The sequence below is a fragment of the Argopecten irradians genome, chromosome 1 (assembly GCF_041381155.1).
Source record: "Argopecten irradians isolate NY chromosome 1, Ai_NY, whole genome shotgun sequence".
Lineage (NCBI taxonomy): Eukaryota > Metazoa > Mollusca > Bivalvia > Pectinida > Pectinidae > Argopecten > Argopecten irradians.
Window position 1 is genome coordinate 73477823 of NC_091134.1, and position 13881 is coordinate 73491703.

The following is a 13881-nucleotide window of genomic DNA, read 5'->3' on the forward strand; positions in this document are numbered from 1 at the left end:
ATAAATTTTCATGTTATGGAGATAAAAATCTGAGTGTAGTCTAAGTAAATTATGATAAGAGTACACTCAGATTTTTGTGTTATATATCCATAACATAAAACAGATTTATATTAATACTTATAATTCGATCTAAAATAAGTTATCAAAATTCCAAATTCATTTTGGAACTTTTTTTGTTTTGTGTGAAACCATAATGCCATTATATCACCCACCTTTTTCATATAAAGAAAAAAATTAAGACGTGAAAAAATAAATAAAAAAGAGAGGTCATATGCATGGAAGTACATTTAAAGAAATTTTTCGCTACCAGATTAAACTCATATTTATAAGAGATATTTATAATGATATTTAAAAGTATGCTATTAATAAGTTATATTTATAAGTGATATTTTTTATAAGTCATATTTATAAGTGATATTATAATGGGCTTGTTATATAAGACGTACCTTTCGTTTACGAATATAGTGTCTTTAGAGTTTGTTTTAAACATTAAACAGGTACACAAGGAAATCTGGGTTAGTGGATTGGTTGTTTTACCGAATGAAGATATTTGCATACCACAGATGATTTTTGGTAAGATAATGAAGTATCTAAATGGACGATTCCGAGTACGAATCTTTAACTACAAAGAATCACAGTAAATGTGTATTCGAATGCACCCTTTGACTGGGAATTATTGCTTTGAAATATTTCTCGCATTTTAAAAAGTGTACAAACACGAACAATCCCCAGAGTTCGAAATGGAATTTCACGGGCTCAGCAGACAAGGATATGGCGGTCTATCAGAAGTAAATAGTACAATTAAGAGACTATTTTAAAAGTATTCATATATGGTAAAAAGGATCGCTTGCCCCCCCCCCCCCCCCTCCTTATAACCGAGACACCGAATTGACTTACAAAACATACACATCACATCCATCCTTGAAGTACATTTCTATTTGTTCCGAAATATTCTGTTATACAGGCCATATGCTATTTTAGGTATTATTAATACAGGAACGAATATTATTTTAGGAATTATTAATACAGGAACGTATATTTTCGTATTTTTCAAAATCGTACAAAATCTAGGTCTGAGCTTCATACGCAAGGTATGATATTGGAATCTTTAAATAATTAATTTGTATATAACATAATTAAAATTTCGTAAAAAATGAGTTAAATGAGAAACAGGTCTACATCTGATGAATATTCAATTGAAAAGGAGATCAATATTGGAAAACGTTATAAAACGATCATCGTGGCTTTATCATTATGCTGTATAACACTATGATGATATACATAGTATAGACCTAGTTTATAACCACGGTATTACATACGGTTTGTGTAATGTACGTGCATTCTCTATGATTCATACGACTTGGCGAGGCCAGTGCTGTGTGTATTCCATCACTACTATCACATGGACCTAAAACATCTGTAAAAAGTCCTACAATTATCACAAAGCAGGTCGTGAACAAAAATAAGTGGGCATTCAATTGCAGGACAACAAAGCCATAGAAAAGTATTTATGCTCTAAACTATCAGGAAAAGCAGATCGTAAAAAAAGGTGAGGTCAAGATTATTTGCGAAAATCCACGTGTGCACAAGAGAAAATCCACGTGTGCACAAGAGTAAAGTTTAACGGGAAAACGAAGTAGTTATAGCGATTATATAATGTTGGATAATATGTTGACGAATATAAGAAATGAAGTTTTATGAATTACCAAAATTTAATTGTTTTGTAGAATTAGATATTTAATTCATATATGACAGATCGCCAGCAGTCAATCAAACCGCACGTGACTTTGCATTTTGTATTGTGTGCGCTACGATGTTTGCTCCGACATTGAATAGAAACACGTGCGTTTGTGAGCGAGAGGCGTGGCTATATTACACCTGGCGATCGGTCAAACGATTGTGAGGAACTTCTTAGAGGGGTTCAACCTCAAACTATTTTAAGAGCACATTTGTCGCAGGCTAACAGTTTGCACCCTAGATTTTTTTTAAATATATTAAAATATCAATAATGACATTGACCTCTCAGCAATGTACCAGACGGGCGATCTTGACCTTGTATCTTGCAGTGATGTATGATTTTGATAGAGAATGACACGTGCGCTTAGACGAACAGCTGAATCAACGTGTTAATGCAGCCGGCTTAGAGAAGATATCATTTTTTGTCGGAAGATAAAACGCAAAAGTTACATACTATTGCAACAGGTTGCCATTTCATAAACAATAAATCATGTTTTATTTCTATTTAAAACTTGCTGACGAACTGACATGACGGCGACCTAAGTCCTGAGTTACGATTGGCAGTATCGCTCGACATTTGACGTTCCCAACATAACTCGAAATTATGCAAGTATAAATTCTTTTTAGTAACCGACAACTTGGTCTTAATTTTGAATTTGCAGAAAGTTGAAAACAGTTTAGAAAATTTCATAGAGAAGAACATTGTAATTGACAAAGAAAGTAAGTCGATGTAAAATCCGGAATGCCAATACGAGCTATCTGACGCGATGCCCTTTCCACCATCCGTGTGTTGGCTAGATAAGCATCTATATCGGGTAAAGATAAACTACCCCACCAACAGTTTCTAATTGCAAATTGGCCATATATTAAACGTAGTGAACTGATGCAGACGGTTTAACTGGCAAACACAAGGTGAAACTTGTATACTTCACACGCAGTTTTTATACATTTTGATACACAGGTGTCCCATCCCACGTATCCCGGGGGGTGGGGGTGCTTCGTCTTCACAACTCCGTGACGTCCTCTAGGGGATAAAACACTAGTGCGGGCCGTGAATGTAAAACCATATGTTTGATCTCGTAAGTGAGACTTCCGGAAACTTAATTATGGGATATGATGTTCAGCTGTACACGTGTTGTGGTATGGAATATATCTCTTCAGATATCAGGATAGGAACAAATTGTGCAGCATATTGTGTGCATTACCTCGTTCTGTCTGCTCGATGATATTGCAGACTCACCAGGATTTCCTCCACTGATGTGTAAAACGCAAGGGTGATTCCATACCATCGCCCAACACCTAAATAATTCTACACTCCTAGTGTGAACGATACCTCCACGTCCATATTATTTTGCTCATAATCATATTTATCAAATTTAGACTTTGGAAAAACAAAATAAACACAAAATATGCAGATTAAAGGCCCACTACCTTTCCGGAGCAAAATTTAAAGGTTTCTAAAAATCATAGATAACATAAGAAAATATATATCGATGGCCTAAGATGAGATTATAACATGAAGCTTATGCAAGTTTTCCTGAGTTATATATGATGACAGTTGAGTTTCATTTCACTGTTTTGCCTTCTGGGGCAGTGATAGTCAACTACCGCGCGGCATTTAGGACGGCGGCGGGAAACATAAGACGACCCGCGTTATGAAAATTAACATTTTATTTATTTAAATTAAATTGTTCAGAAGGTGATGATAAGTGTAGCATTACCGGTAAGTTGATAACTTTTGCGACTCTACAAAATTATCAATCTCGTTTTACATTTCTATTTTAAAAATTAAAAGCCGTTTCGGAAAGGTAGTGGGCCTTTAAAGACCGAGTAAATTATAAATAGCATACTATATACAACAGAAAAAGCCGCTGCATCTAATCTAGACAATCTTGACACTACAAATAGCACTTTATTTGGATGAATATGGACACTAGTAAGATAATTAACGGTCTCATCTCTATAGAAAACCGAATTGATAGCCAGACGTTCACTTCCGGGATTGCATTAGGCTAAAAGAAAGCGGTGCGATTTTTGCACCCAGTACCCGTCAGTTCAGCAATAAGCATTGTGGGTCCCGTGAAATAATGTCTGGCTTTGAATCAAAGAAATGGGAAATTAAATCACAGCGGCGCCTAAGGTAGCAGTTATTACGCTTCTAATGATACCATAAACCAAACAGATATCAAAGGAAAAGTTAAGAAATATGACGAAAATCTTCAATTTTCAGTTTCGTGAAAATTTAGCATTGGAAAGAGTATAATTAGTATTAAATCAGTCATGAGATATTGTACCCAGTGCCTTCTGTCTTGATGGGAGGTGTGTGTGGCGGCCGCGCCGGAAATACTCAGAGCAGGGCAAATTGAAACAAGAAATTGGATCAGGGAGTATTGTCTTCAAAGATCCGGAAAGTGATAAAATTTGCGTTAAAATATTTGAAACATATTTTTTTTCCATTCATTAACAAATATACATAAAGTAATATAAATACTGTTAAGGTGTCCAATAATTAGTTAACAATGATCGAACGATAAAAAGTAGTTTTATGCATGACAATTCTCTCGAACTATCTGAGTATGGAATTACCAGGTCCTTACTGACGTTTTGCAGAGACACAAGTTGTCACTCAAAATTATGTGTCCTTTTGCAGGGACCCGATATTACAATTTTAAACACCGAAGGACACATTATGCCTTTGTTTACATGGTAATGACGCTATTGGGTTCTTAGGCTTAGCGTTTTAACGTCAAATGCATCACATTCAAATGACATAAACCAATGAAAGCCTCAATCTCTGGTGGTATGGGAATGCTAGTCGCGCGCCAGGATTCTGTCATGGTAACTAGTCGATCCCTGACCGCTATGGATGCATCTTCTCATCATGTAAAGTGCAGCTTAGCAGGGGATAGTGGTACATAGGTACTACAATGTACATGTGTCTCAGACAGTCATTATCAAAACACATAAAATAATCAGAGCACCTAGAAACATACAATTCATTCGTCACAAACAATTACATTATCATTTATGATATTTTGTGTTTTTAGAACAATTTATGTATCGACCCGTTCACTATCGCAATCTTATACAACCTATTTCTATATCAAAACATCATGTACAGTTTAATATATTTATCAACTTTTTATATTTTCTATGCATATTGTAAAACAAGACAATAACGACAGAGAATGAAATGTTCCGTCTTCCCGACACTCTTCTGTCCACACAATCGTTTTACATATCGACTATAATGGTCTAACTAAATGTATTTTTGTTGATTATCGAGTGCTCCTAGACGGCGGAGTATATTTTATACTGATGGTTCTATAGATCTACGCTCTCCGGTATTACTGTTGGACACATTACCTGTGAGACTCCAGGGACCCCTTTGTTTGTGTTTTACATACAGTGTGATATCGATCGGGATATAGATAGTATCCCGGGTCGTAATACTTCAGTAGGTCAGCGAGTCTAACGTCACACTAAATAGCCTTATCATCATTGGATTGAACAGTATATCATTGGTTTTATTTTGCAGCATAAATATGAAAATGATCCAATATTTTCCACTGATTTTCACCGAGCATTACTTAATCTATAATTAAAACTGGGCCTGTGTCCCTAACATTTTGTCATTAAACACCGTGCGAGCACTTAAACTCTCAGATAGATGAAGTATTGACCTACAAGATATCGACACTCACGTGTCAAATGAGCACAAAATACTTTTCATAAAACATTGACCTATCTTTCGAACAGTAAATAACAAAATTGATTCTCTTTTTTAAATGGCTGTAATATACTATCGGTACCATAAAAGACATCCATTGATACCTTCCTTATATTTGGATTTAACTAAACAATTTCGTAATCGCTCACGATATGAAATAAATTGTGGAATTGTCCGACATTTTCAATATTTATGAAATATTGTCTGTCTGCCAATAAACCACGATTTTGAATTCATATAATTTACATAGACTTACAACAAATACATGCACTGACAAACAAAGTATGTGTATCATCATGCGAATAATGTTACAAATTAAAATGAAATAATTTTTCATATACAGTTCAGAGAAATCGTAGACGAAATGTGAATCAATGGTGTACTTACCGTATATAATTAATCCACACAGAAGCACCAGAATATGAGCGATCTTATCAAGTTGAGATGGTCCCATGCCTTTTCACAGTACAATAATTTAGCTAGCGAAAAGCACTTTACAACACACATACTTCTGGACAATGGTGAGCTGCTCGGGGACGACAGTCGTCTCGACTCCGGAACTTGGAGCGCCTCGATGTCACCACCTCTTCTCGAGGAATGGTCATCACACCAGGATACCTCGAGAAAAATAAACAAATCAACACTACACGTAGAACTAAGGTGAAATATTAACACAATTTGTAAAAATCCCGCTCCTCAGATCGCTGTCGTGATTGTGATTGGCAGAATTAATGTAGAATTCGAGCACGTGCCGATAGCGGTCAGGAGATACGACAGACTCCAACAGGTATGCTGCCGGGCGGTCTCTGGTCCTCCACGTGGTTAGCAAGACTGTGATACAAGTTTATGGTCACTTCACAGACGAGATAACCATTCACCCATTACATCACAGACGCTAAATTCCGGTAAGTAAATATACCTATGTATCAATTGAAAATAGGTGACTTCTTGAAATAAATAAAATTGTACAGCAAATTATTCCTAGAACGAATAATGCCGGAAATAAATTAACCCGATACCACTCTCACAAAGTGTTTCGAAGCCATATATGCTTAATACGAATAGGCAATTCCTGTTGAACGAGCGGTGTCTTCATTCATAAAGTAACGGAATGCAGAAATCGCTGACTACCTGTACATGGCAAGGATCACTTGATCTTAACACTGCGTATAGGACACACTATCGGCACATTTATCCAACACGATTCAGAGAAAATTGTATTCATTTAGATCCCTAAAATCACAGGCTCGATCCTGTTCAAATCGTCGTATAGATTCCAATTGAAGTGAGAAACGCGAGATAACAATAAGATGTATCCCTTGTCGCACGAGCAGACTGACAGTGAACAGCTACAGTCGCGTGCATCCCCTAGCACCACGCGTTCTCCTCCTCCGCCGGTGTGAGCCGTGTAGTCGTCTGCTTGCCATGGTATGGCTGAGGCGATAGACTCTGATCACAAGACGTTCCTCAATGATAGCTTTGGTCTACACCACAGTCTAGTGTGTATTGGCAGGAATCGGCACAGATTCCACGACTCAAATCCCCTCTCACAGATACCTTCTTGTATACCAGTTGATTAATTGTAATGTCAGGAACACCAGCTTTGGATAATAAGTCTGTGCATTAAAATGAATTTCAGAAATTCTTGTGTTCAAATAAAATATAATCAAAAGTATGCATATGTATTTAGGTAACATAGACGATGAACGAGTCATCATAATTATAATGTTTTAGGATTTGTAATACTTGTTATGTCATAGCCACGTAGTCATGGATGTTTTCAGGTGTGACTATACACACCTGTAATTATTTAAAGATTACTCAGTGAGAATCACAGCTTTTGTACATTATAATGTTACGTTAAACTGAATGGAGATACTACCACACATGTAAGTGATTACAATTAACAGATTTCTGTCCCGAAAACCAAGTACATTTTTATTAATTAGCACACTTAACACTTTATGTATCATACATCTTTATTTTAAACCTTCCACCTTACACCCTTATACCCTTGATCAACTCACTCGGCTTTTCATGAATGAATTTTAATATTCATCATAGCTGGTTTTCAGAAGTTTCCACAGTTCATCGGACGAGCGCGGGGCTAACCCGACCCACCCTCTCCATCTGGCACGTGCTCGCGTGCGGGATAATGAAGCTAGTGAACCCTGGTGAACCCTTTACAAACCAAATGACACCCTGAAACTCCTCTCCATAGCCACACATTTCCTTGCGTGTTCTATTTTTTCTACATTATATTTGACGTGAGCTTTCATAATTCACGTTACTCAAGTCTTAGGTATATTTGGAAGTTTAAAACTTGGTGATATGAAAAAAACGAAAACAAAACCAACCAATTCACGATGTACAGCCAATGTAATTAAAACTTATGAAAAAGAACGCCAAGTCGTCATATTAAATTGATCTAAATAAAATCAGCCCCAATCCCTTTAAAGGCACACTACCTTTCCAAAGCGGCATTTATTTTTTCAAATGGGAATGTAAAACGAGATCGATAATTTTGTAGAGTCGCAAAAGTTATTAACTAACTGTTAATACTACACTTATCATCATCTTCTGAACTTTTTTATTAAGATAAATAAAATGTTAATTTTCATAACGCGGGTCGTCTTATGTTTCCCGCCGTCGTCCTAAAACCGCCCGATAGTTGACTATCAATGCACCAGACGGCAAAACAGCGGAATGAATCTCCAGTTATCATATATTAAGCAGGAAATCTTGCATATGTTTGGTGTTTTTACCTCATCTTAGGTCATCGATATGTATTTTCTTATGTTATTAATGTTTTTAAGATACCTTTAAATTTTGCTCCGAAAAGATAGTGGGCCTTTAAGGTGCGGTATAGTTTACAGTCCGTGGATGTTTGGTTCGTCCCCTCATTATAATCCTTATTAGAGATGTCAGATTATATACGGGTCGTTTAGAGTTATACCTAAAGCTCGGCACGTGGGAGGGGGGGCATTATCTCACACCCGAAACAATCTGTTCCACCTGTACTACAGTGTTGTAGTGAGTGAACCAGGAGGGGCGGGTCACGGCCGGGCAGGTTCGGTTTGGTCAGTTCATCTAGAACAGCTTCACTTATGTGCATTGTTTGGGAGGTTGTGGTATGTGTTGTGTCTCCTTGTGATAGTATGATTTGGGAGGCTGTGGTATGTGTTGTGTCTCCTTGTGATAGTATGATTTGGGAGGCTGTGGTATGTGTTGTGTCTCCTTGTGATAGTATGATTTGGGAGGCTGTGGTAAGTTTTGTGTCTCCTTGTGATAGCAGAACTAGTGCGGAGGAGGTTTACTTTAGATCAATAATATCAGATTAAATGCTATTATAGGCGAAACTCGCGACGTCAACGCGTTTTTATGTTAGTTATAGAGTAATAACGTCATTGTAGATAGTTCACAACGCTAGAATACTAAAACGATTTTATTCCCTCGGTAGAAATGTCTATAAATGAAAATCTCCATTTAGCTGTCAGTAACATTCGGTGTAGTAGCTCTCTTTTAAACACTGCAACAAGCTAGTATCTGTGGAGAAAACTGGGCCAAACTAAAATTAGCTAATATCATTCAGTATTTAGGTCAAATTGAAACCCGTAACACATTATATGATCCCTGCTTCTCACTGCTAGTAAATTTTGTCACCAGTAAAAATTATCAACCAATGTTTATCAGATCATCTACTTAAGTTTTGAGAATATCTTACTCGGCATTGCAGGTGTTTCAATGTACGTACATGTACCCAGGTTCTATATAATCATTACCCACAATGAGTGCCCTAAACAAAACATTTTTCGCTAAGCCTTGCGGAACACGTGGTACTATAGAAGTAAATAACAGTGTTGTTAATGTTGATTTCGTGTGTGCGATACTACAGTCTCCTGAACTGTGGACATTTAGCCATCACCTTTTCGTGTTTCTAACATGACATATCTCTCTAAGTAGAATACCAAATTATTAACTTATATATGCAAACCATCAGACAGAATCTGTGAAATTGTCCGCAACTGAATGTCAGAACTGTTCAGTTAAAGTGCGATGGACCTTATTATCCAGAGTTCCTCCCCTTAATCACTGTCACTACAATCTATAAATACATTACACGTCCATAGCATTAATCAGCTGATATCGGGTCTAAAGATTCTGTATCACGTTATTAATAAGTGTCCTACATTGACACTGAGATATACGTATAAGATATACTTACGATTGATATGGAGAATGTTGAGGTATATTCCTTAATTTCCAAAGAAACACGCGACAATTACACTACCGCTATATCCTGCTCTAACTTGGCACTGACAGTTTATCCTTCTGGAATGGAAATTACTGGAAACGTTTCCTAAAAATAACAATGATGTCCGAGATTTCGTCATATCCAACAATAGTTTCTCCAGACTTGTGTTTCACCGCTGTGATGTAATTGGACACTAAACTAGTCGCCATGGCAGTAAGTAAAAACCTCGTGGGGGGTTCCCCTTCCAATCACACATGTGTCTGCTCCAACTTCCGGTTCGTATCAACATTCCAAACGTGTTCGAACATGTACCGAGCCCGCTCACCATCACCATCATTTTTTTTTCATCAACCACCAGAGAAATTTCGTGAACGTGTGTACACACTTTGTAGGCGCATGTCGGTATATATCCCAGGCATGTTTCGCGACGGCGGAGAAAACATGTAATACATATTGTTTATAGCGTAAAGAATCGGCATGCTTTGGTGTGGGGACAGGGATCTGCTATGTTCGACGTAATCTTAACATTCAGTGTGAAGTAACGAGTTCCGAAATCACTGTATGACGTGGTTAGATACTAGCAAACCCAATATCGTCAATGTTTTAGATTTCTCATGTAACCTATTCACGAATATTGAGATGGGATTATCAGAATGTCCTGTAATATCACTTATGAACTGTGACAATGTAATTATAAAACCTTTAACATATCTTGTGCCAGGTTTGGTGGGATGAGGCTGATCTCAGGAATCTTCACAACACTAGAGTTCCACTTCCTACTGGGGTACGTCAGCCATGTTTGGGCTGCCATATTTGGGGGTCTCCTCGGTATGAAAATTTAGAAGCTTGGGTGTGGAGTTGGTTTGTTAGGAGTACAATATTGGACATCATTGGTACCATATAAAAGTGTTCTAAATGTTGTTGACATTTGCAAGTTACACGTACACACTGAGTTGACCCTGATGTTATGACAGGAGTCGTCTGGGGTTTGACATACCCAACTAGGACAGGCAGATGCTCGACCGGTGTGTGTCGTAAATACTCCAAAATAAAAATATATGCTTACGTGTTTTTCATCGCCGTCTCGGCTTCTCATTTATACATTCTGCATTTAGTTTCTACCCACTAAGACCTTCAACGTGCGCTTACAGTCGTAGCCTGTTCTCATCAGCATTTGGACAGAGATGTCAATGTTTTCTGTACCGTTATTACTGGATCGACTATTATCCGTCAGGAATTGACCTCGTAATATGTTGTTGGTGGAATAATATCTATTAGTATATTACTAATATGATATATTCAGAACGACAAAACTGGATGACTGCTAAAATTTGTACTTAATACATCAGATAAGATTTCCTGTTGACATAGAAAAACCCGTAAAATCAGACTAACTAGAACATTTAACGCCAAAGGTTACACGTTACACCCACTGACCAATGAGAACAGAATATGTAGATATATGGATACCAAACACATTGCACAAAATATTCCACTAATGCCCTCGACTAATTTGAATTATGTTTGTGTTTGGGTAATTTGTGGAATGCGCGTAAGCTCATGTGTAAGTACAATATCGGTAAAAAACCTCCTACCTGTTAACCAACTGTCGCTTATGTACCGACAAAACACATCATCTAATAAAAATGTAGACGCGGCACGAGCGCTCCCACACGTGTAAAGTTTCTTCTGCTGCAGGCGAACGCAATCAATTTATTGTAAAAGTCACATAAAATTATCAGCATCGTGTAGAGGAGATACGCCACATAAATTATGCACATAATATTCAATGTTACATGCTTCCAGAGTGAACACGAACAGAAATTTATTACCCTGAAAAGTAATCCAGATAGGCATATGTTGCATGTTATGTAGGTTGTTTCAGAATTAAGCATTACGCTCACTTATGCCGACTCGCCTTTTTGTCTTTCAATAATGAAACAATTAAGTGAAATGTTACAGTATCTTACCCAAAGCAGTTTCTAGGTGTCCGCGTTCATATCTCCTTCACGTCCACCTGTAGTTTATAAGACATTTCCATAGATCATTCCTTATTTTTATGCTCATTTTCATTATTATCTAATTTGTTCGCATTGGAAATTTCAAAGTGTGCAGATATGGATTTCATTGCGCATGTTTAAAAATGCTTCATTTTGCCGTACAGATTAAACGTATGGTTTTGTCAAGGACTTGTTTCGGACATTCTTCTTTTCGCATTGAAAAGATATCATGTTCATGAGAAGTAGAAAGATACACGAGCCCTGTTCTTGAAAAATCTGGTACGAAGCAAATTGTCTCGGGATATTTCGCCGCGTTTTGAAAATTCTATTTAGAAACGCGGTCATGTTTACATTCTCAGATAGACACTTTAACTTCCATTAAAATATCCCACGGTCATCATCTACCCGCACTCATTAATACCATTATGATAAATCTTTTGAAATTTAATTAAATGTCCCATTTATCTTATCAAGCCAGTGACGATATCTGGGAAACCTCGGGGGGGTGACCGCCATTGTATGACGTCCCGCCGGGAGGGGATTACACTGGGACATCGGCCCAACTTGACAAGTACCGGACTCCCCAACATGACCACATTCCGAAAACTGTAAGTAATTTATCCACATCTACATGCTACAGTGATAGACACCCATCTGCATCCTTGTAACTCGGTGATCATTTTAAGATTGATATCTATTCCCCCGTGGACTATTCCTAGGTGTCGCTGAAGTGCCTTATTTACAATATAACTTCACATACTCATAATGTTCTCATCAAGAGCGCAGCGTAAACGAATGAGATAGAAGTATTACAAGCAACAACATGCCCAGATCATTGACCTGATGGACCACCCCAAAATGCTGTCAATCGGAAAACCTATTGGGAGGACCTTTTCTCAACAGGTAAATCTCTCCTTCTACAGATAGGTAAATGGATATAAATGTATATGGATAGGTTTCCCTGATTTTTCGGGAAAACAAGAACGACATTTCTGATTGGGAGGCAAAAACAAAGGAGGTTCTCAAAGAAAGATAAAAAAAAAATTAATGCATGTGTGATATAGATGGACTTGTAACACCTTAATTCTGATAATATCGGGAATGGTAAGCCAGTTTTCGTTTCAATAATACGGAATTCACGCTCTTTTTGGCTAACAAAACTGAGGTTTACAAAAGGAATTTAGTCATTTTCCAAATGTTTACACAACATTCGATTTGTTTTATCTTCTGTATGTTAGTGATTTTAAAAGATGCAGTTGTTAATATCTCTCTTTGACAGATTCGTGCATTAATCCTACCGACTTTTGTATCTGTTTTCCTAATTAGCATGCGGTTGTGTTGTCCATTGAGAGTAAGTGTTGATATCCTCTAATGGTGTTCGCTGTGTGAGACGCAGATAAATTATTGACGTTATCTACCTTTAGTGCTATTTGTCATGCAAATCTTGTCTGTGAAGTTACGCTGTTCGTTTGCAGTTTTTCTTGGCAACTGTGACGCCGTGCGGTGAGTTCGCCTGACAGCCGAGGATATTGAACAACCTTAAAACCCTGTCTATAAATGTGACAGCTGGAAATCTGCAATGCAGGCGAAACAGAATGCACCAAGACACATATATTACTAGCTTTTATCTTCCTCTTTACGAATCCATACTGAATAGAAAGGTCATTAAAATCTTTTCTTATTTTTATGTGAAATACTGGACTAAAACAGCCAGCATTTATGTTCTGTAATATCACCAATTACCAACATTTCAGAATATTTTATTACAAGATGGTCAATACAAAGAGAATTAGGCATCAGGCAATGCCTATATCAGCCCACTCCTGGTAACAACATGGGTAACAGTACAATACATAAAATCCACATCTAGATAATAAGAGTTGTAACAGGTAACAACACGGGTAACAGTACAATACATCAAATCCACATCTAGATAATAGGAGTTGTAACAGGTCACAACACGGGTAACAGTACAATACATCAAATCCACATCTAGATAATAGGAGTTGTAACAGGTAACAACACGGGTAACAGTACAATACATCAAATCCACATCTAGATAATAGGAAGTGTAACAGGTAACAACATGGGTAACAGTACAATACATCAAATCCACATCTAGATAATAGGAAGTGTAACAGGTAACAACACGGGTAACA

At 37.2% G+C, this 13881-nt stretch overlaps 1 protein-coding gene across 2 annotated transcripts in view; it reads right to left on the reverse strand.

Annotated features, from left to right (window-relative positions):
• The window catches only part of LOC138307653 (protein kinase C-binding protein NELL1-like), a 118670-nt gene extending 108544 nt beyond the window's left edge, over positions 1-10126 (reverse strand). For both annotated transcript variants that reach the window (XR_011206028.1, XM_069248472.1), the window contains exons 1-2: positions 9693-10126; positions 5855-6085 (exon numbers count right to left, since the gene is read on the reverse strand). Coding sequence is in view for 1 of the 2 variants with exons in the window: in XM_069248472.1 (XP_069104573.1) it covers positions 5855-5921 (67 nt within the window). In the remaining variant the exon portion in view is untranslated. The remainder of the gene's footprint in view (positions 1-5854; positions 6086-9692) is intronic.
• Between the last annotated feature and the right edge of the window lie 3755 nt (positions 10127-13881).